Genomic DNA, 21535 nt, shown 5'->3' with positions numbered 1-21535 from the left:
TCACAGTTATAAGCATGCCCGAAGGGACACATTTAACCCCTTCCTCTCAAATAAAGTTAACCCCTTCCCTGCCAGTGTCATTTTTACAGTAACAGTGCATATGTCTGCAGACTTGTTAACCCCCCATCTGCCGACATCTGTCTCCTATGTGGGGGCCAAACCATTTAGGTCAGTCTGGGTTGTCGAGCTAGCTATGGGGGTGGGGGGGAGTGCACCGCCGGCAACCAAACAATTGACTTTTGGGAAGGGGTAGTACCTGGTGGGGGCTGCTGCCAGGTCCCCCCTTCCTGCTGGGACTTCGGAGTTCCTGAGGTCCCCCCTGGAACCGCGCGGGGCCGCCATTTTCTTGTAGCCTTTTGTGCTGTAGATTGGCAACCATGTTTTTGTAGCCTCGGCGGCCATGTTTTTGAAGCTATATAAAGGTGATTCGGCAGTGGGGGCCCCTCCTAATTCCCTAGTGCTGACTCCTGGATCTATCTCTTCCTGATGCCTGCATGGTGTGCAATTAACTTGGTGCTGTAAGTGCCTGATCGGTGGTGGTGAGTCTTTTTGTGGGGTTCTCTCTCCTTCTCTCTGCTATAGCAGCGGTAGTGCTCTGTGCTGGGCCCTGTGGTGCTGCCAGCGCGGTGGGGGTGTCCATAGCAGTTCATACACCTCTTTTGTATGGGTCCCCCAACCCGATCCCCCCTGAGTGGCTGCCGGGCCCTCTTGGTCCCAACAATCCTTGACTGCACTGACGGCTGTCCTGGAGTCCTTAGTGTCCAAGGGTAATTTGGTTCAGGGAAAACGGGCTAGCAAAAAGTGTCCCACACCTTCACCTGCTTTGTCTTTCTCCTCCGATCCTGAATCTGATTGGGCAGCACGGATGCGAGTTACCCTTCTGGATCTATGTCCACGCACCCTGCATGCTCAGATAGTGAGGATGGTTCCTCTGCTCCTCTAGCCGCGCATGAAAAGGCGCTGGTGGATGCGCTGATTGCGTCATTTGAAACTTTGGAGATAGAGTATGTGACTGATGCTGTGTCTGAGGCGCAGGTCCTTTTTGCTACACACAGGCCCTCCAAGGGGGCAAGGGTGTTTGAATTTCCCGCTTTGATAATATTGTCACAAAACAGTGGGGTTGTCCAAAACGCACTTTTGCAGTCCCTAAGCGTTTTGTGATGCGTTGTCCTTATGAGGATTCTCTGCTTAAAAAGTGGACCGTCCCACCTGTAGTGGACTGGCTGGTTTCCAGGTTAAATAAAGCCACCTTAAGTCCGGTTGAGGAGTCCCCGGCCTTTAACCACTTGCCGTCTGCTCATGTTGAGCCTACTGCGGCAAAGTGGTTCGTTATCGTCTGACGACGTAGACCTGCGTCGTCACACACTCCCCTTTCTCGGCAGCGCGCGCGCACCGCCGGAGGCTCGCTTCCGCAGTATTCAGTCACAGCGGGAGTCGGGCCAGGGGAGGAGCGGCGGCCGATCGTCGGGAAAATCGAGTGTGGAGATCCGCCCGCCTGTGTAAACACAAGCGGACGGATCTCTGAAGTGACAGGCAGGGTCAGATTGCAGGGTTCAGCATAGTTGAACCCTCGATCTGTCCTTGTGTCACACAGTCACCTCCCCCCCCACACACGTCAGTAAGCACCAGGCATACATTAACCCCTCCCTCTCCAATAAAATTAACCCCTTCCCTGCCAGTGTCATTTTTACAGTAACAGTGCATATATATATAGCACTGATTACTGCAGTAATGTCACTGGTACCCCCAAAAGTGTCAAAAATGTCAGTCAAGGGTCCGATCTGTCCGCCGCAATGTCGCAGTCCCGCAAAAAAATCGCAGATTGCCGCCATTACGCGTTAAAAAAAAAAACACAAAACATGACAGAAATCTTTCCCTTTGTTAGTAAACGCAATAACTTTTGCGCAAACCAATCAAAATACGCTAATTGTGATTTTTTTTTTTACCAAACCTAGGTAGCATAAAACAAATTGGCCAAAAATTTAAAAAAAATTTGATTTTTACATTGGGGGGGAATTTCATATAAAAAAATGTGAAAAATATTGTTATTTTTTCAAAATAAACGCTCTTTTTTTGTTTATAGCGCAAAAAGTAAAAATCGCACAGGTGATCAAATACCACCAAAAGAAAGCTCTGTTTGTGGGAAAAAAAGGACGTAAATTTGGGTACGGCGTCGCACGACCGCGCAATTGTCATTTAAAGTCACGCACTGCCGAATCGCAAAAAGTGGCCCAGACGTAAGACAGCAAAATCCTCTAGTGGTAAAGTGGTTAAAGATCCAGCTGATAGGAGGTCAGAGGCTCTGCCCTGCCATATGTTCACTGTGGCTGGTTCAGCATTTAGACCGGTATTTACTGTTGCCCTGGTGTCCCAAAATCTGACCGAGTGGGCTAAACTTTTATGCTTTGACCTAGAGGGGGAACAACTTCCCCCTGCCTTTGCGGAGCTGGCGGATCAGTTGGTCCAGGAGCTACAGTTTGTCTGTGATGCCTCTTTTCATTTCTAGACTGTCTCAGCAGTGGTCCTTCTGCATATTATCTGGCTGAAATGCTGGTCTGCGGACCAGACTTCTAAGAAGGCCTTATCCGATCTCCCGTTTGTGGGAGATCGCCTGTTTGGAGCTTCTTTGAATGACATTAAGGGCCTCACAGGGGAAGGAGTACTCTTCTTCCGCAGGCTTCCAAGGGCAATGAGCCCCGTCGTAGATGTGGCCATTCTTCTCGGCTCATAAGAGGCCTTTTCGGCCCTCAGGATCTTAAGACAAGGGATCCAAGTCCTTCAGGGCCTCCACTGGAGGTTCCAAGAGGACCTGGTCTGGCAAGCCATGAGCGGGTTCTTCCAGGCTTGTGGATAAGGCTTCCTCTGCATGAAGGGGCACCCTCACCCAAATCTAGGGTGGGGGGACATCTTCGTTGGTTTCCGGATCTGTGGACCTCCTTGGCACAGGACAAGTGGGTCCATGAAGTCATTCGGTCCAGCTACAAGATCGAGTTTTGATCTTATCTTCCGGAAAGGTTCTTCCCTTCCAATCTGTGCTTGTCCCCAGATCACTTATGAGGTCTCTTTGGGGCATTGCAAGACTTGTTGATTGTCCTGGTTCCGACTTAGGAACGTTTTCAGGGGTTTTACTCAAACCTGTTTACAATTCCCAGAAATGAAGGTAAGGTACTCCAAATCTGGACCTCAAGGCGCTAAACTGCTTTGTGCAGGTACAGAAGTTCCAAATGGAGTCCATTCACACGGTAGTGCGTCCCTACATCTGGGGGATTTTCTCACTTCTATTGACATCAAGGACGCCTACCTTCACATTCCTATATGTGCCGGTCACCAGGGCTTCCTCTGTAGTTTGTGACGTTACCCTTTGGTCTCGGCTCCGCTTATCCGGTCTTCACGAAAGTGTTGGCCCCGGTACTAGCATTGTTACGTCAGTGGGGGATTGCAGTACTGGCATACCTGGATGGTCGTCTTCTGTGAGCGGAGTCTCTTACTGCGCTGATGGACAACTTGGCAATTACTCTGCAAATTTTAAAGGAGTTTGGTTGGATTCTGAACCTTCAGAAGTCTGCTCTGTTTCCATCCATAAGACTGGACTATCTGGGTCTGACCCTGGACTCTGCCTTAGCTAGAGTGTTTCTTCCTCTGGAAAAACTCAAGAAATTGCAGGAAGCAATTTAGTTTCCTTTGTCCAGTAGATGGTCATCCCTCCAGGCTTGCATGCGGGTGCTGGGCCTTATGGTGTCTTCCTTCCAGACCGTTCCACTCGAGATCTCTGCTAAAAGGATGTGGAATTCTCTTGCAAACAGTCGTATCAGCAGGGAGCATTGATAGTTTCAAAAAACTATTAGATGGGCACCTTAAAGACCACAACATACAGGGGTATACAATGTACGGTTAACCGCAAACACACACACACACATCATATGTTGAACTGGATGGACTAATGTCTTTTTTCAACCTCACTAATTATGTATAACTATGTAAAAAGAGATCCCGGTAAAATGGGGCAAGAATCCTCAGTCTCTAGACAATCTGATCCCGTCAATCATGTCATTCACCAAGGGGGCACAAGAAGTGCCCTGGCGGCTCGGGAAGTAGCCAATATTCTAAGGTGGGCAGAACGATTAGTTCCAGCCCTCTCTGCTTTACCCATTTCAGGGGTGGAAAATTGGCAAGTGGATTACCGCAGTCGATGGGGAATGGTTCCTTCATCCGGAGGTGTTTTATCAGTTGCGTCTCCGATGGTGTACTCCCGAGATGGACCAGGAAGGTATAGAGGTTTGTGGCATTGTCTCGGGATCCTCTAGCCGATGCCACAGACGCTTTAGTGGCTCTTTGGAGTCAGCATCGTCTGATTTTACTCCTTCCCCCCCTCTCAAATTTCTGCCAAAACTCCTGTGCAGGATTGAGGCAGAATGGATTCCGGTCATTCTAGTGGCTCCAGACTGGCCTCGCCAGTCTTGCTACGCCAATCTGGTATGGCTGGTCACCAATGCTCCTTAGAGACTTCCTCTCAGGGAAGATCTGCTGTCCCAAGGGCCAATCTTCCATCCTGCTTTAGAGTCGCTGGATTTACCAGCTTGGCTGTTGAAAGCCTGGTGCTGAAGGATAGGCGTTTCTCTAAATCGGTGATTCCTACACTGTTAAAGGCCTAGAAAATCTACCTATAGAAAGATCTACCATCGTACTTGGAAGACATACATTCCATGGTGTGAATCTCTTGGGGTTAACCCTTGCTCCTTTTCGTGGCTCAGATATTGGCCTTTCTCCAACGGGGGTGGAGCAGCGCCTGGCTTTTCTTTCAACTTCCATTGGCCACACATTCCTTGGTGCGTACCTTTATCTAGGGAGTTCAACACTTGGCTCCTCCAGTGCATGCTCTATTGACACAGTGGGACCTCAATTTGGTGCTGTCCTTTTGAAAGTCTTCGGGAGGTTCCCCTGCTTACGTTGTCCTAGAAGGTGGCCTGTTTGGTGGCTATTACTTCTGGGCGCAGGGTGTCAGAGCTGGCGGCGTTGTCTTGTCGTTCACCTTACCTGGTGGTTCACAGAGATAAGGGGATTCTTCGTCCCTATCCGTCATTCCTTCCAAAGGTCGTCTCTGATTTCCATTTGAATGAAGACATTGTGTTGCCTTCCCTATGTCCCAGGCCTAAACATTCTAAGGAAATTGCCTTGCATTCCTGGATGTGGTTCATGCAATCAGGGTGTACCTGGCAGCTACGGAAGTCAGACTCACTATTTGTCCTCACGGATGGACCTCGAAAAGGGTTGGCTGCTTCTGCTGCGACCATTTCCAGGTGGATCAGACAGACAGTGATTCAGGCCTATTCAATTAAGGGTCAGGTTTCTCCTTTCCCTGTTAAGGCACACTCTACGCTTAGTGCCTCCTGGGCCTTCCGTCATCAAGCGTCAGTGATACAGGTTTGCAAGGCGGCCACCTAGTCGTCTATGCACACTTTCACAAAGTTTTATAAGGTGGATGTTTTGGCATCTACGGATGCTTCTTTTGGCCGCAAGGTTTTGCAGGCTGCTGTTAAGAGGACCTGGTCCTCTTTGAGGGTGTATTGTGAGCTCCAGTTGTTTTAGTTGAGCTCCATGTTACCTGGTTGGCTATGGTTTAGCCTTGGGAATTTTTTTTTGCTTAGAATAAGGATCACGATTCTTGGCGTAACATCATCTTTTACATTATACAAAAAATTGAGCTAACTTTATGGTTTAGGTTTTTTTTTTTAATTCATTAAAGTGTATTTTTTTTTCCAAAAAACTGGGTTTAAAGACTTTTGTGCAAATACAGTGTGACATAAAAGATTGCAGCGATCGCCATTTTATTCTCTAGGATCTCTGCTAGAAAAAAAAAAAATAATAATATATATAACAATATTAATATTAACAATATTGATAAACATTTGCTGGGGCTATTTTTTTTTTTGACAGCTGTGAATGAGCAGAGAACAGCTCTGTATGAATCTAGGACAGGGTTTCTCAACCAGGTGTGCCGTGAGGAGTCCCCAGGTGTGCCGCGACAAAATGATCCAAATGTGCATCAATCCTAAAGAAATGTTTTCCTTGCAGTAATATTAGCAGACAAACCGTTCTACATACTGATTGTGGCAGAAGGGACGGCTAAATTCCGTTCCCGCTGCCACTTGCGATCCGGAAGCTGCGCCGGCCTCCCGACAGCGTCTATGCCAACCAATGACGTCATCGGTTGCTATGCGAGGATCGGCAGGTGCTTGCTGGGAGATGAGAGCCGCGGTCCCGGGAGCTGCTGCTGGCGAGCTTTTCAAGACAAGTTCCAGCAGAGAAGAAGATCAGGAGTGGCTTCAGTGGCTCTGTGAGTTAATTAATAATTATAACATCAGAATATTATAATGGATGGACTGTCACTATCTTAACTTTACCTGTTCTTGCTTTCACCATTTCACCAAGTAATATAAATATTAATGGGTTTTAAATGCTGTATTATTGTTAATAGAAACTGCATTTCTTTTTTTATGTTGTATTCCGCTTGCACATATGCTTCTGTTTGCAACAACATTAAAAAAGTGAAGTTTCCATTAACAATAATACAACATTTAAAACCCCCATATCTTATCTATGTATATTTATTTTACGTAAAAAGAGTAAAAAAATGGTAATTACATTTAAAAGCAAAAAAAAAAAAGCAATCATCTGTATTATTGTTAATGGAAACTGCGTGTCTTTTTTTTATGTTGTATTCCGCTTGCACATCTGCTTCAGTTTGGCCGCAGCGCAGGTGTAGCGCAGAGTACCCGCTGTTTTCATGTGCGTTACCTGTGGCTTCTCATAAACTTCTACTATGTCCTACATTTTTGGTGCATTTTCTGAAAGCACACCAAAAATGAGGGACATAATAGAAGTAGGAAAAGCACATGAAAACTGCGGGTATCCTGCACTGCGGCCAAACAGAAGCAGATGTGCAAGCGGAATACAACATTAAAAAAGAAGTGCAGTTTCCATTAACAATAATACAGCATTTAAAACCCCCATATCTTATCTATGTATATTTATTTTACATAATAAGAGTAAAAAATTGGTGATTACATTAAAAAGAAAAAAAAAAAAAGCAATTAGCAATCATCTGTATTATTGTTAATGGAAACTGCATGTCTTTTTTTATGCTGTATTCTGCTTGCACATCTGCTTCAGTTTGGCCGCAGCGCAGGTGTAGCGCAGAATACCCGCTGTTTTCATGTGCGTTACCTGTGGCTTCTCATAAACTTCTACTATGTCCTACATTTTTGGTGCATTTTCTGAAATCACACCAAAATTGAGGGACATAATAGAAGTAGGAAACCACAGGAAACGCATATGAAAACCGCGGGTATCCTGCACTGCGTCCATACAGAAGAATATGTGCAAGCGGAATACAACATTAAAAAAGAAGTGCAGTTTCGATTAACAATAAATTTGCACATCTGCTTCTGTTCTGTTACATAAAAATTGCTTTTTTTTTATTTTACTTTTTGCTTTTAAAACCCTTTTTGACCCCAGATCTCTCCATAAAGAGGACATGTCATCCTTATTTCTATTACAAGGGATGTTTATATTCCTTGTAATAGCAATAAATTGATTAAAAAAAAAAAAAATTAAAGGGACAGTTAAAAAAAAATAAAATAAATAAGACAAAAAAAAAAATGAATGCACCCCCCCCCCAACCTTCTACGCTTGCACGCAGAAGCGAATGGATTCGTAAGTCGCAAACGCATATGTAAACAGTATTTGCACCACACATGTGAGTATCACCACACATGTTAGGGCGAGAGCAATAATTCTACTGCTAGACCTCCTCTTTAACTCTAAATAGGTAACCTGTGAAGGCATTTAAAGTGTCGCCTATGGAGATTTGGATATGGAGTACCATAGTTTGTCATTATTTCGTGAGTGTGCACAATTTTAAAGGGCGACATGTTAGGTATCTATTTTCTTAGCTTGACATCACGTTTTATATATATTATACAAAAAAATCGGGGTATATATTGTGATTTTGTTTCTACTCATTAAATTTTTTTTTCCAAAAATAAATGTGTTGGCAAAACCACTGCGTAAATATCATGTGGCAAAAGAAATTGCAACGATCATCCTTTACTAGCCAACAAAGGGACCAGAATATTTCATTCGTTTGAAACGTCAACACAAACGACAAGAGCAAGTCATGATGAAGACTACAAAAGTGTCAGAGAAAGCACTGGAAGCTAGCTATTTAGTGGCCGAGATAGTAGCCAAAGCTAAGAAGCCGCACACAATTGTGGAAACAGTTATTTTGCCAGCATGCACAGCAATCGTCAACACAATGCTAGGCCCACAAGCAGCAAAAGTGCCACTGTCTGATAGTATGATTGGAAGGAGAATCAATGACATGTCTGCAGATAATGAAAACCTGGTTTTTGAAAAAATCAAATCTACTGGGAAATTTTCCTTACAAATTGATGAATCCACTGACATAATTGGGCATGCTCAGCTCTTGGCAAATGTTCGATTCATAGATGAGGACCATATCACGGAGACTTTTTTTTTTTTGCAAACTGATACCTGAGAAAACAACTGGAGAGGAGATTTATCGTGTGACAACAGAGTATCTTGAACAGGGCGGATTAGGCTGGAAGAACTGTATCAGTGTCTGCACTGATGGCGCTGCTGCCATAATGGGTAGTGCCAAGGGCTTCATCAGCAGGGTCAAAGTTCAGAACCCCAGTGTGCGAAGCACTCACTGCTTTCTTCACAAGGAGGCACTAGTTGCAAAGACCCTGCCAAAAGAACTGTCCGATGTACTGGATGGAGCAGTGAACATTGTCAATTATATCAAGGCGCGGCCCTTAAAGACACGTCTCTTTTCAACTCTGCTGTGTACAGAAATGGGAGCAGAACATCACAGCTTGTTGTTACACACCACAGTCCGCTGGCTTTCACAGGGAAAAGTCTTGGACTGAGTATATGAGCTGAGAAGAAATCAGAACATTTCTAATAGGACAGAATTCTACATATGCAGAATTGATGGAAGACACGCAATGGTGTGCAAAACTTGCATACCTGGCCGATATTTTTAGACATCTGAATGAACTAAATGCTAAAATGCAAGGTAAAGAAGAAAATCTTCTCACCTCGTCTGACAAATGACGTGGCTTCCGATCCAAGCTGACACTCTGGCGCTCCTTTGTAGATCAGGGCAGTCTTGAGATGTTTCCCCTGTGCAATGCACATTCAAACGGCAGCACACTTTCTGATCTTATTTCTCAGCACGTAAAAATTCTCAATGAAAGATTTAGTTACTATTTTCCATCAGAAGCTTTTGCAGAGTTTGACTGGGTCCGTAACCCTTGGAGTTCATGTGCACTGGAAAGCTCAAAAGACTTGCCACTAGCAGCACAAGAGCAACTGGTAGAGATCAGGGAAGATCACACATTACAAATAAAATTTCAAGATGTGGCTTTGGATAAATTTTGGATATTTTCATGTACTCAGTAGTTTCAAGTACCGCCATTACAATTCTGCTACCCTTCTCTACTACGTACTTGTGTGAACTGAGCTTTTCAAGCCTAACCTACATCAAGAACAAGTACAGAGAGCGACTTAGGGCTGTGGACCAGGAGCTCCGTGTTTGTCTCTCATCCATTCCTGCAAGAATAGAGGTTGTGTGGATCGTCCCAGGCTCAAGTATCCCATTGACTGGGGGGGTGTGGTTAAGCTCCCCTGGTATGGCTCCAATAGACTTGATACTGGATCGCCTGCTGGTTTAGTACTGGGGGAGTTGCTGGGATGTTGTTCTGATGCTGGGGGGGGGGGGGGTCTATGGATGTTGACCCGATTATTGTTACTACTCATGGTTTGATATGTTGATTTTGGCTCTTGCCTATAGTTGATTCCCTGAACTCAGGCTGTTACATGCTTTGTTTTGTTTTGTACTGATTTCTACTACTTGTTGACTGTGTACAAGAAGTATGCTTTTTTTTGTGTGTGTCTTCTCAATAAACTTCTTTCTTGATTCAAGTATCCCATTGACGTAAGAAAAAATATAATTTTATCGACATTTTTGGTTGGTGTGCCTCGGGATTCTGCCAGATTGTAAAGGGTGCCTTGGTTGAAAAACACTGATCTAGGACATGCTGTTTTAAGATCGTGAGGGGGGTGAATCGAGATTGTGATTTTTTTTTTTAACGATTAATCGTGCAGCTCTAATACCTGGTTGGCTATGGTTTAGCCTTGGGAATTTTTTCTTACTGTTCCCACCCCTCATGTTTGACACTGCTTTGGGACTTCCCAATGGTCAAGAAGATAAAGAGCTATGTCCATAAATGAAAGCGAAAATGGGATTTTTGACTTACTGTACAATCCATTTCTCTGATGTTCGTCGATGGACCCACCCCTCTGTGGAGTTGTAATTCTTCTGACACTGCTTGTAACAAAACTGAATGCCTATAGCTGAGTGTGGGTGTATACCCCCTGGGCCTGCCCCATAGATGTAGTCGAGCTTTTTCCTGCTTAGTGTCCAACCCTGTAGGGGGAGTATGACCCAATGGTCAAGAAGATAAGAAGCTGTGTCCGTCAATGAACATCAGAGAAATGGATTTTACAGTATGTCAAAAAATCCAATTTTTAAAGCCTTCTTACTTTACAGCATTTCTTACACATGCCTAAAACTTTTGCACAGTACTGTACTTTGCATAAATATTTGAATAAAATATTTTCAGGTAATGTGGAAAAATATTTAGATTTTCTCTTTATAAGTTTTTGATAAATATCGCCTTGCATCTTTAAGGTGTAATACTGATTAAGAGATTTAGAACAAACTCACACCTTTTTGTTGCAGTCCCATTCTTTGTCAGCAGCACTCAAACACATCTCCATCACACATTTACACCATAACATATAGTAATGCATTACTGTGTGTTGTGGTGTGCAACACCAGATAAAATTTTGCATGTCTAATTTTTTTTTTCTTTCCTTCTAGTGTGTTGGCAGCCCCTTTTATTCATTAAACGCAGTGCACCAGAATGGAAAGGTGTGAATAGGCCTTTAGAGCTTGTATGTGATTCCTAAGTTGTTTTAGGTCACTTCAGCTAGTAGTTTAGTTACTACAAGCTTTTCTTAATGCACTATAAAAATAGCCGTTTGTCCATATCATTTGTGAAGCTTTTCAAATAACGAAATAATGCCATGAAAAATATACATCATCCCAAAGTTTTATATTACAGTCTAATATGTTTTTCTGTTTTATTTTCCTACACAGAAAGCTGTTGAAGTCATGTCCATTGTTCCAAAACGGTGCAATGATGTAATGAACGTTGGACGACTGCAAGGGTTTGATGTAATTCTATTTTTCATTTGTATTTTATGTATGTGTGCAAGGTTTTTACTATTGTCTGAGTCTCCACCACTGCCAATGTGATAGGAAGTTGAGGGAATCTTGCCATTTGGAAAACACACAACAGAAACTGACAGACTCTAGGCCTCGTGTACAGAGGACCTTCTAAAACCTCTTCTGAACGCTGGAACTTGACTGCTAGTAAACTACGTTAAAAGATGTCTGTTTTGCCGTTTTAAATGTCAAGTTCAGCGGCGTTCATGAGTGTTTTTCTATGTAACATATTGTATTGATCAGTATAACCTCCCAAATGCCTACGATACAGGAAAAAAATCTCTCTCACCGTCCTGAATGCATTATTTTGCTTTCACAAAAATGGCACTAAACTCCACTGCCTCTTAAAAAATTAAAAAAATAGTCAGTGTACATGGACAGATAAGATGAAATAAAGGAGAGTTCAGGGGCTGCTGAAAAACATTCCCAACTGCTCCTAAACATCCATTTATCAGCAGCAGTGTACATGAGGCCTAAACCTTCCTTACTTTACTAAAAATTGTGTTTTTACTTTTGTCTATATCCCTTTAGGTCAGATTTTCCTTCACTGTTGCAGTGACAGCCGTCACTTACACTAGAAGTGAAGGTAAATTACCCACAATGGTAAACCTAACTACTTTTCCTCTTGCTCCATTCTGGTAAATTGATCAACAGTTGATGAACCCAATAAGGATTTATTGGGTCTATCTGAATCAATCAAATAAGCTGTCCTTAGAGTAGCCTAAAATGGGGAAACTGCCCTAAGGAGAGGGATTCTTTTCCCACAAAATATCCTGGCATCATACATAGAACTCTTAGAGATCCATCCACATCTCTCTTCATTCTCTGAAACACATTTTTGGTGGAAATAGTCATTTAAAAAATTAGGCGCAACTTTGTGGCCTCCATTGACCCCCATACCAATATTTTGGAAAATCAATCCTCTAAGCATAAGCATAGCTTATGAATGTTGCCTATGTGTGGAAAACCCAGGAGTTACCAGCCTGACCACCCTCCTTGAGGGCAGGTCCATCTTGCATTGTTTTGATAATCTAATGTTTCAATATATCACATTTAAATATGGTTTCTGCACTTGCTATGCTTTTGGCTGCCTTGGACAAGTGATGTATCTCAGTCTGGAACCAAATTTGTATGTGATCTGTTTGTATCTCCTTGTAGTTATTTGATCTGTCAGCTTTGCTGAAGGATGCAATAAAACTTATACAATCATCCAAATTAAGTGCTGACCATGGAACTTATTGACTATTTCAACATATTTGAACAGACAAACTTTATTTTTTTTTTTAATTCAAACTGTGCTTTCAGGTGAGGGTCAAATTCTTAAAACCAAAAAACACAAGAAAAATGTATTTCTCTTTCTTTCGTTGAAGGACACAGCCCTCCTTTACTCAGAACCACAGGGTTATATTGCCTCCTTCAGGAGTAGGACACTAGGCAGAAAAAAGACTTTACTATGCCTATGGGCAGTCCTAGGTGGTATACTTCCCCTCTCTGCTATAGGCCTTCAGTTTTTTTCTGCCTGGTCAGTAGTAAGGACCTAAAATATATATAAATCCTGCGAGCTACTTACTCCCAATAAAAAAATAAAAAAAAAACGAGCTGAGCTGCGAGCATTGATCACAATCCCATATATGTGGTATATTAAAAAAAAAAAACATTGACAATAATGCCGCGCTATAGTGCTCAATATAATAGTGTAAAAAACTCATAAAAATACACTGGAAAAAATATATACATTTCTCTTTTGTTTATTGATGGACACAGCTCCTTATCATCTTGACCATTTGGTTATACTGCCCCCTACAGGAGTAGGACACTTGGCAGAACAATAACTTGTCTATGCCTATGGGCAGTCCCAGGAGGTATACTCCCCCCCCCCCCCCTGCTATAGATACTCAGTTTTTTTCAGCCTAGTCAGGAGTAAGGACCTAGTTCCTTGATGGGATCTCTGGTCCTGGCACTTTTTTTTTTTTTTTTTTGGTAGATTTGTTTTTTCCTGTGAGAGTTTCAATCAACTGCCAGACTGGGCGACGGGCTGGATAATCTAGATCCAGTGGTCATCCCAGTCTGGCTAGCGAGCGTGCACAGACCTCCGCTCCGCGCTAGGATGGGGGGCTGGCCTGTGAGTTAAACGCCTCACGAGGTCGCATATGACCAGGTCTCTGTGTCGCAGCGTTCCTCCTGTCCAACAGCCCCCATTTCGATGGCGAGGAGATTCCGTCTGGAGCGGTGCCAGCCTGGTTCTTGGTATGGTGGTAGCTATCCCCCCCTCTCCCCCTGTAGGGTTTTGGGGTTGACGTGGGCCCCTACCTGGGACAGTAGGACCCCCCGGGTTCCCCTCCTTCCCTTTAGGCCTCCCCATGAGTCTGATGGTCCTGTGGGTCATCTATCCCCCTCTCTCTGCCCCCCATACCCCCTCCACCTATACTGGGGGGGTATGGTGGTCTGGCTACCTCCTGGGGCAGGGTGCTGAGCCTGCGATGGGGGAGGGGGGCACACCACCTTCGATTTCTCTGTGTCTTGCCTGGGCCCAGGGATCCCCCCTGGGAGCCTCGTTGAGCCGCCATTTTGTTATAGCCTATTTTCTGTATAAGCTGGTGGCTATATTTGTGTAGCCATGGCGGCCATTTTGCGTTAGTCTAGCATTAAATTGCATGGCAGGCCATTACTGTGGAGACTCATTTTAGCTGTGGGAGCCCCTCCTTATCCCCTGGTGTGGACTCCTGGGCCTCTTTCCTCCCATAAAGCTGCACGTGGTGTGCTTTAATCCTAGTGCTGCCAGTGACTGCCTGGTGGGGTGGTGAGTCTGGTGGGGTCCTCTTCGTATCTCTGCTGCAGGATCAGGGGGTGCTCTGTGGCTGAACTTTTGTGGGGTACCCTTATTCCTCATGAAGTCCTTGAGGCACATTTCCCCACCTTACCCCTCTCAGAGCCTGTGGGGCCCTCCAGGTCCCAACCGTCCATTGGTGCACTGACGGCGGTCCTGGAGTCCTTTGTGTCCTGGGTGGAGGTGGCTTTTGGGCGGCGGGGTAGTAAAAAGCGCCCCCTCGCTTTCCCCTGCTTCATCTGTCGCCTCAGATTCTGAATCTGATCTGGCCACCGTGGACAGGGCCTGCCCCGAGGGGTCTGCAGCCTGGTGCCCTGATATTTAAGATAGTGAGGATGAATCCACCACTCCTGTAGCCGCGCACGAAAAGGCGGTGGTGGACGCACAGATTGTGTCTGTGCATGACACTTTAAAAATGGAGGCCGCAGCTGAAGCTGCAGCGGAGGCACTGGTTCCTTTTGGCACTCACAAGCTGTCTAGAGCGGCAAAGGTGTTTCTCTGTCGCTCATTGACAGACGTAGTCTTCTTGATTCACAAGAACTGGGTTATGCTGCCCTCTACAGGAGTAGGACTAGGCAGAAAGAAAAAACGTTCTGGCTCCACCCTAGGGGCAGTCCCAGAGGGTATATCCTCTTCCTGTCTGCTACAGAGAATCAGTTTTTTTCTGTCTAGTCAGGAGTAAGGACCTAAGTTCCTTGCTGGGATCTTTTTGGTCCTGGCAATATTTTTTCTTTAGAAAAAATATTTTTTAGGTAGTTTTCTCCAGTGTTTTTTTCCTGTGAGATCTTCAAGCAAAAACGCCGGACTGGGCGACACTAGTGGTCACCCCAGCCGGCCTACGAGCGCGCGCAGACCATTGCATTGCGCTTGGTCGGCCGCGACACATTCAAGTAAGTATGCGGGGCCGGGCGACGGGCTGGATGTTGAGATCCAGTGGTCACCCCGGTTTCTGCCTACGAGCGCGTGCAGACCAGAGCTCCGCGCTGGGTCGGCCGCGACGGAGTCCCATTGGAGGGACTGACCTTGCGAGTCTTGCAAGTCTCGCTTGGACGCCAGGAGTCGAGGCGTCCGGAGTGGTCCACAACCCCCCACCCCGGTGGAGAGGGTATTGTGAAGAGAGGGTGCCTGTCGGTTCGGTATGGTGAGTAAACGTTCCCTTTTTTCCTCGTTATGAGGCAGTATGAATTATGGGCCCCTCCATACATGGTCAGTATATATCTGACACTAAAAGTCCCCCTTGTAAATACAGTATGTGTTTGGTGGGAAGTGGACTTGGTTTGAGAGCTAACACTCTACCCAGCAGACTGTAGTATTACAGCAGACATAGGAGGTATAATCCTACCTTAATTGTAGTGTACCTCCTGCAGATCGATAAACCGCCACTTAGCAGAGATGCAGGTGGATTTGCTGGGAAAACGATTTCGGCGGTCCGCCGCCATTTTGCCGTAGACCAGGTGCATGTATGTCCTCAGGTCACGCCGGCCGCCATGTTTTTGGAGTCTATTGTCTCCTGTATGGGGGCGGCCATGTTTGATGAGCCCAGCTACCCCGTGGAGAGCTGGGAACGCCGGAAGGCGTACACAGGGGGAAACTTCTCTGCATCGGGTGGTGAGCCTTGGGGGTCCCTCTCTCTCTCTGTGGGGATCGAGAAGCAGGTACTCTGAGGGGCGCTATTGCGCTAGGGGGAGACACATAAAAAAAATTAAAAAAAAAAAAAAAAAAGAGATATTTTTTTTTTATTTAAAAAAAAAAAAAAAGAAAGTTTTTTTGTTTTTTCTGGCAGAGGTGTCCTGAATTAACATGGACCCTGCCACTCATGTATCTCCACCGGATCCCCTCGAGGTGTCTGCAGGATCCTCCAGCACCCCACTGATGGTTGAATCATTGTCAGCTATTATGGAAACTTTTGTGTCCCGGGTGGAAGTGGCTTGTCATTGACAGGGCGCAAGAAAGCGACCCCCGCCTAACCCCTTATTATCTGAAACTTCGGATTCAGACTCTGAGCCTATTTCTGCAGTTGCAGGTACTTTATCTGGGATTGGTGTCTCGGGTACTGTCTCTTCAGACAGTGAGGAGGATGTTTCGGCATCAGCCATAGCCCGAGAGGAAGCGTTGGTAAACGCACTCATTGTATCTGTTCAGGAAACCTTAAGATTACAGGGTATTCCGTCGGAAATAGCTGAAACTGTAATCCCTTTTGGGACTAAAAAACGCATGAAAATGGCGAAGGTTTTTCCATTGCCCAAATGTTTTTGGCAATCCAATCAAAGAGGAATGGAGTCTGCCAAAACGCACCTCTGCTATTTCTAAACGCATTAACTGGCGTTATCCGTTGAGGAAACCCTCATTAAGAAATGGACAGAACCACTTGTGGTGGATTCACCAATTGCTAGATTGAATAAAGCCACGGTTATTCCTTTAGAAGACGCTCCGTCTTTTAAAGATCCAGTGGATCGCAAGATAGAAGCTATGTCTCGCACCTTGTTTTCCTTGATTGGATCAGCTTTCAGACCAATAATTGCTATTGGTCTGGTTTCGCAGACTGTAACTGAATGGACCAAGTGGTTACGCCGGGACTTAGAAGAGGTCCCTCAGGCGGTATCAGATTTGTTGGAACAAATGATACAGGGGTTACAGTTTGTGTGTGATGCGGCGTTAGACGCCACTCCATTATTGGCGCGAGCATCAGTTTCAGCAGTGGTTCTCAGGCGTACACTGTGGCTAAAAGGTTGGTTAGCCGACCAAGGTTCCAAAAAAGCATTAGCTAATATCCCCTTTTTAGGAGAGCGTCTATTTGGAGCCAACTTAGATGAGATCATTAAGGATCTCACGGGTGGAAAGAGCACCTTTTTACCGCAAGATGTTAAGGGTAAAGGAACTCGTCAAAGACGAGGGCCTTCTTTCTCTGCTCACAAAAAAGTTTTTTCGTCCCGCGGGTGAAAAAATTAAGTCCTCCAAAGCTCCTTCAGGAGGCTTCAGGGGACGTTGGTCGGGCAAGCAAAAGCCCGCCCCCTCCAGACCTGAAGATAAATCGTCCAAAGCCTGAAGGTGCGCCCCCACCCATAATTGGGGTGGGGGGACGTCTTCGCCGGTTCCCGGATCCATGGCTTTCCAGAATCCCGGACAAGTGGGTTTGCGAAGTCATAAGGTCAGGGTACAAGATCGAGTTTCGATCTCTCCCACCGGCGCGATTCTTCCCTTCCAATATCCGACTATCCCCGGATCATTTAGAAGATCTGCGGAGAGCAGTCACGGATTTACTACAACAAGGAGTGGTAGTCCACGTTCCTTGGACAGAACGTTTTCAAGGGTTTTTATTCAAACCTATTTACAATACCCAGGAAAGAGGGCAAAGTGCGTCCAATTCTGGACTTAAGGGCACTCAATTCCTTTCTCGACATAAGGAAATTCAAGATGGAATCCATTCGCACAGTAGCAGCCTTCCTGCATCCAGGGGATGTCCTAGCGTCCATAGACATCTAGGACGCCTATCTTCACATTCCCATTTTTCGCAGGATATCAGCGGTTTCTACGCTTTTCCGTAGAAGAGAACCACTATCAGTTTGTGGCGTTACCTTTCGGTTTCGCCACGGCTCCTCGGGTCTTCACGAAGGTGTTGGCCCCAATGTTGGCACTACTGCGCCAAAGAGGCATATCGATTCTAGGTTACCTAGACGATCTCCTGCTTCATGCAGAGTCTCCTCAGACCCTGCTACAAAACATAGAAATTACTATAATTTCTTTACAGGAATTCGGGTGGCTGGTGAACCAGCAAAAGTCATTTCTGGTTCCCACCCAGAGGCTCGAATATCTGGGTCTAATTCTAGACACAGTCAGGACAAGAGTTTTCCTTCCGGTAGGGAAACTCCGAAAGATTCAATCAGCAGTCCAGTTGTTACTATCCAACAGCTGGTCTTCCCTTCGGACTTGCATGAGGGTTCTGGGGTTGATGGTGGCTTCCTTCGAAGCAGTCCCATTTGCCCAGTCCCATACCCAAATTCTTCAGCAAGAGATTCTTCTCAGATGGAATCGGAATCCGGAGTCCCTGGACTATCGGATCCAATTGAGCAAACAGACCAGAGAGTCTCTGGTCTGGTGGCTTCGGTCTCCGATGCTCAGCCAGGGAAAGTCATTTCTGCCAATATATTGGACGATAGTGACCACGGATGCCAGCCTATCCGGATGGGGAGGAATTCTCGGTCAGTTATCCGTTCAGGGACTTTGGTCCCCGGAAGAATCCAGGTTACCGATAAATGTATTGGAACTGAGAGCGATCAGACTTTGTCTGATTCACTGGACCGAGCAGCTCCAGGGCAGCCCGGTTCGGATCCAGTTGGACAACGGCACGGCCGTGGCTTATGTCAATCACCAGGGGGGCACCAAGAGTGTCCGAGCGGCCAAAGAAGTGGCTTGCATTCTTCGCTGGGCGGAACGATTTGTTCCAGCTATCTCTGCGGTGTTCATTCCGGGGGTGGAAAATTGGCAGGCAGATTATCTCAGCCGTCAGACTCCGGATCAGGGGGAATGGTCCCTCCATCCAGAAGTTTTCCACCAGTTGTGCCTACGTTGGGGCACCCCGGATGTGGATCTGTTGGTATCATGATTCAACAGAAAAGTACAGAGATTCGTGGCTCGCTCCCGCGATCCTCTAGCAGAGACCGCAGACGCACTGGTCACCCCGTGGGGGCAATACCAGCTAATGTATGCCTTCCCTCCTCTTGGGTTACTGCCAAGACTTCTTCGCAGGTTAGAGGAGGAAGGAATTCCAGTAATCCTGGCAGCTCCGGACTGGCCTCGTCGAGCTTGATACGCCGACTTGGTCAGACTGGTGGCGGACGTCCCGTGGAGACTTCCTCTCAGGGAGGATCTACTGTCTCAGGGACCGATCTTCCATCCTGCTTTACGATCGCTGGTTTTAAACGGCCTGGTTATTGAGACCCAGGTGCTGAAGGACAAGGGATTGTCAGCTTCAGTTATTCCTACTCTAGTTAAAACAAGGAAAGTGACTTCCAGAAAGATTATCATCGTACATGGAAGTCTTATATTGTGTGGTGTGAATCCCTTGGGTTCCATCTACATCTTTATTCGGTAGCCCGAATATTGGCTTTTCTGCAACAGGGAGTTGAGCAGAAGCTGGCCTTGAGTGTTATCAAGGGTCTGGTTTCAGCATTTGCTATCTTCTTTCAGAAGCCTTTGTCTACTCATTCCTTGGTGCGGAATTTCATCCAGGGGGTGCGACACCTGGCTCCGCCAGTGCACGCGCCGTTACCATCCTGGGATCTTAATTTGGTGCTGTCTGTTCTTCAGACACCTCCCTTTGAAAATATCAGGGAGATTCCCTTGCTTACTTTATCCCAGAAGGTGGTCTTCTTGGTGGCTATCACTTCTGCACGCAGGGTGTCAGAACTGGCTGCATTATCCTGTTGTTCCCCAGATCTGGTGGTTCATAGGGATAAGGTTGTTCTTCATCCGAATCCATCTTTCCTTCCTAAGGTGGTTTCAAAGTTTCATTGAATGAGGACAGTGTATTGTCCTTCCTATGTCCTTAGCCCAATCATCCTCGAGAATTTGCATGGCATTCCTTGGATGTAGTTCGGGCGATCAGGATATATTTGAATACTACGGATTCAATTTGTAAGACGGATTCACAGTTTGTGATCACGGATGGCCCTAAGAAGGGGTTGCCTGTTCTGCTGCGACCATCTTTAGATGGATCAGACAGACGGTGGTATAGGCTTATTTTATCTAAGGGTCGGGATCCCCCATTCCCTGTTAAGGCGCATTCTACTCGGGCGCTTAGAGTTTCCTGGACCCTCCGCCATCAGGCGTCAGTGGTTCAGGTTTTCAAGGCGACTGTTTAGTCGTCGGTTCATACCTTTACAATATTGTATAAGGTTTATGTGATGGCATCGTCAGATGCCTCTTCTGGCCGCAAGGTTCCTGCAGGCCACTGTTTAAGGAGACTGTTGGTCTACCTCGAGGATTTGTGGGGTAGGTCTCATCTGTTTACTCGATGAGTCCTTTGATACTTCTGGTTGGCTCCGGTTGGGCCTTCTAGTTTGGATTTTGATTTCGGTCAATCCCACCCCTCATTTGTGGCACTGCTACTGGATGTCCCAGTTCTTGTGAATCAAGAAGACTACGTCTGTCAATGAGCGACAGAGAAAATCGGATTTTTGTAAGATCTTACCGTAAAATCCTTTTCTCTTAAGCTCATTGACAGACGTAGTACCCGCCCCTCTATCATTGAGTTGGGTTGGGTTAAATTCTCTGTTGCTGCTTTGGGACAGAACTGATTCTCTGTAGCAGACAGGAAGAGGATATACCCTCTGGGACTGCCCCTAGGGTGGAGCCAGAACGTTTTTTCTTTCTGCCTAGTCCTACTCCTGTAGAGGGCAGCATAACCCAGTTCTTGTGAATCAAGAAGACTACGTCTGTCAATGAGCTTAAGAGAAAAGGATTTTACGGTAAGATCTTACAAAAATCCGATTTTCCGTTAACTTCCTATTTTGACAAATTTGTTGCAGAAGATTAAGCTCAGCACTCAGACCGGTCTTTACCATTGCCCTGGTGTCATTAACTCTGACCGAGTGGGTTAAGCTTTTACACCGTGACCTGGAGGGTGAGCAGCTCCCCCCTGCCTTTGCGGAGCTGGCGGACCAGTTGGTCCAGGGGCTGCGGTTTATCTGTGATGCCTCAACTGATCAAAAAGCCTTAACTGATCTTCCTTTTCAAGGAGATCATCTGTTTTGGAGCTACCCTGGATGACATCATTAGGAGTCTCTCAGTGGGGAAGAGCACCTTTCTTCCGCAGGCTAGGAAGGGTAAGGAATCTCATCGCAAACGTGGCCTGTCCTTCTCTGGTCACAGGAACTTAGCAAGTAGAAAGCGGGGTTCTCCAGACCCGCAGACAAGGCTCCTTCCTCCCTCACCCATGCCTGGGGACGTCTTCGCTGGTTTCCCAGACCCGTGGGCCTCCTTGGTGCAAGACAAGTGGGTCCACAAAGTGATACGGTCCAGCCACAAGATCGAGTTTCATTCTTACCCTCCGGAGATCCCTTCCAATGTGCGTCTGTCCCTGAACCTATAGCAAACCCTCTTTGGGGCGGTGCAAGATCTCTTATTTCAAGCGGTAATTGTTCCAGCTCCAACTCCGGAATGTTTTCAGGGGTTTTATTCAAACCTCTTCACAGTTCCAAAGAAAGAAGGCGAGGTGCGTCCAATTTTGGATCTCAAGGCCCTGAACTGCTTTGCAGGTATAGAAGTTAAGAATGGAGTCGGTCGCACGGTGGTGGAATCCTTGCATCAGGGGGATTTTCTTGCCTCTATCG

At 46.0% G+C, this 21535-nt stretch overlaps 1 protein-coding gene across 3 annotated transcripts in view; it reads left to right on the top strand.

Moving 5' to 3' along the window:
- TRIO (trio Rho guanine nucleotide exchange factor) overlaps positions 1-21535 on the top strand; it is an 855771-nt gene that overhangs the window by 765070 nt on the left and 69166 nt on the right. For all 3 annotated transcript variants that reach the window (XM_082259530.1, XM_082259529.1, XM_082259531.1), the window contains exon 45: positions 11249-11326. In XM_082259530.1, coding sequence (XP_082115656.1) covers positions 11249-11326 — 78 coding nt within the window. The remainder of the gene's footprint in view (positions 1-11248; positions 11327-21535) is intronic.

The sequence above is a fragment of the Pelophylax lessonae genome, assembly GCF_965119305.1.
Source record: "Pelophylax lessonae genome assembly, chromosome: 5".
NCBI lineage: Eukaryota > Metazoa > Chordata > Amphibia > Anura > Ranidae > Pelophylax > Pelophylax lessonae.
Note: the sequence above shows the minus strand (reverse complement) of the source record. Positions and strands in the feature narration are given on the sequence as shown.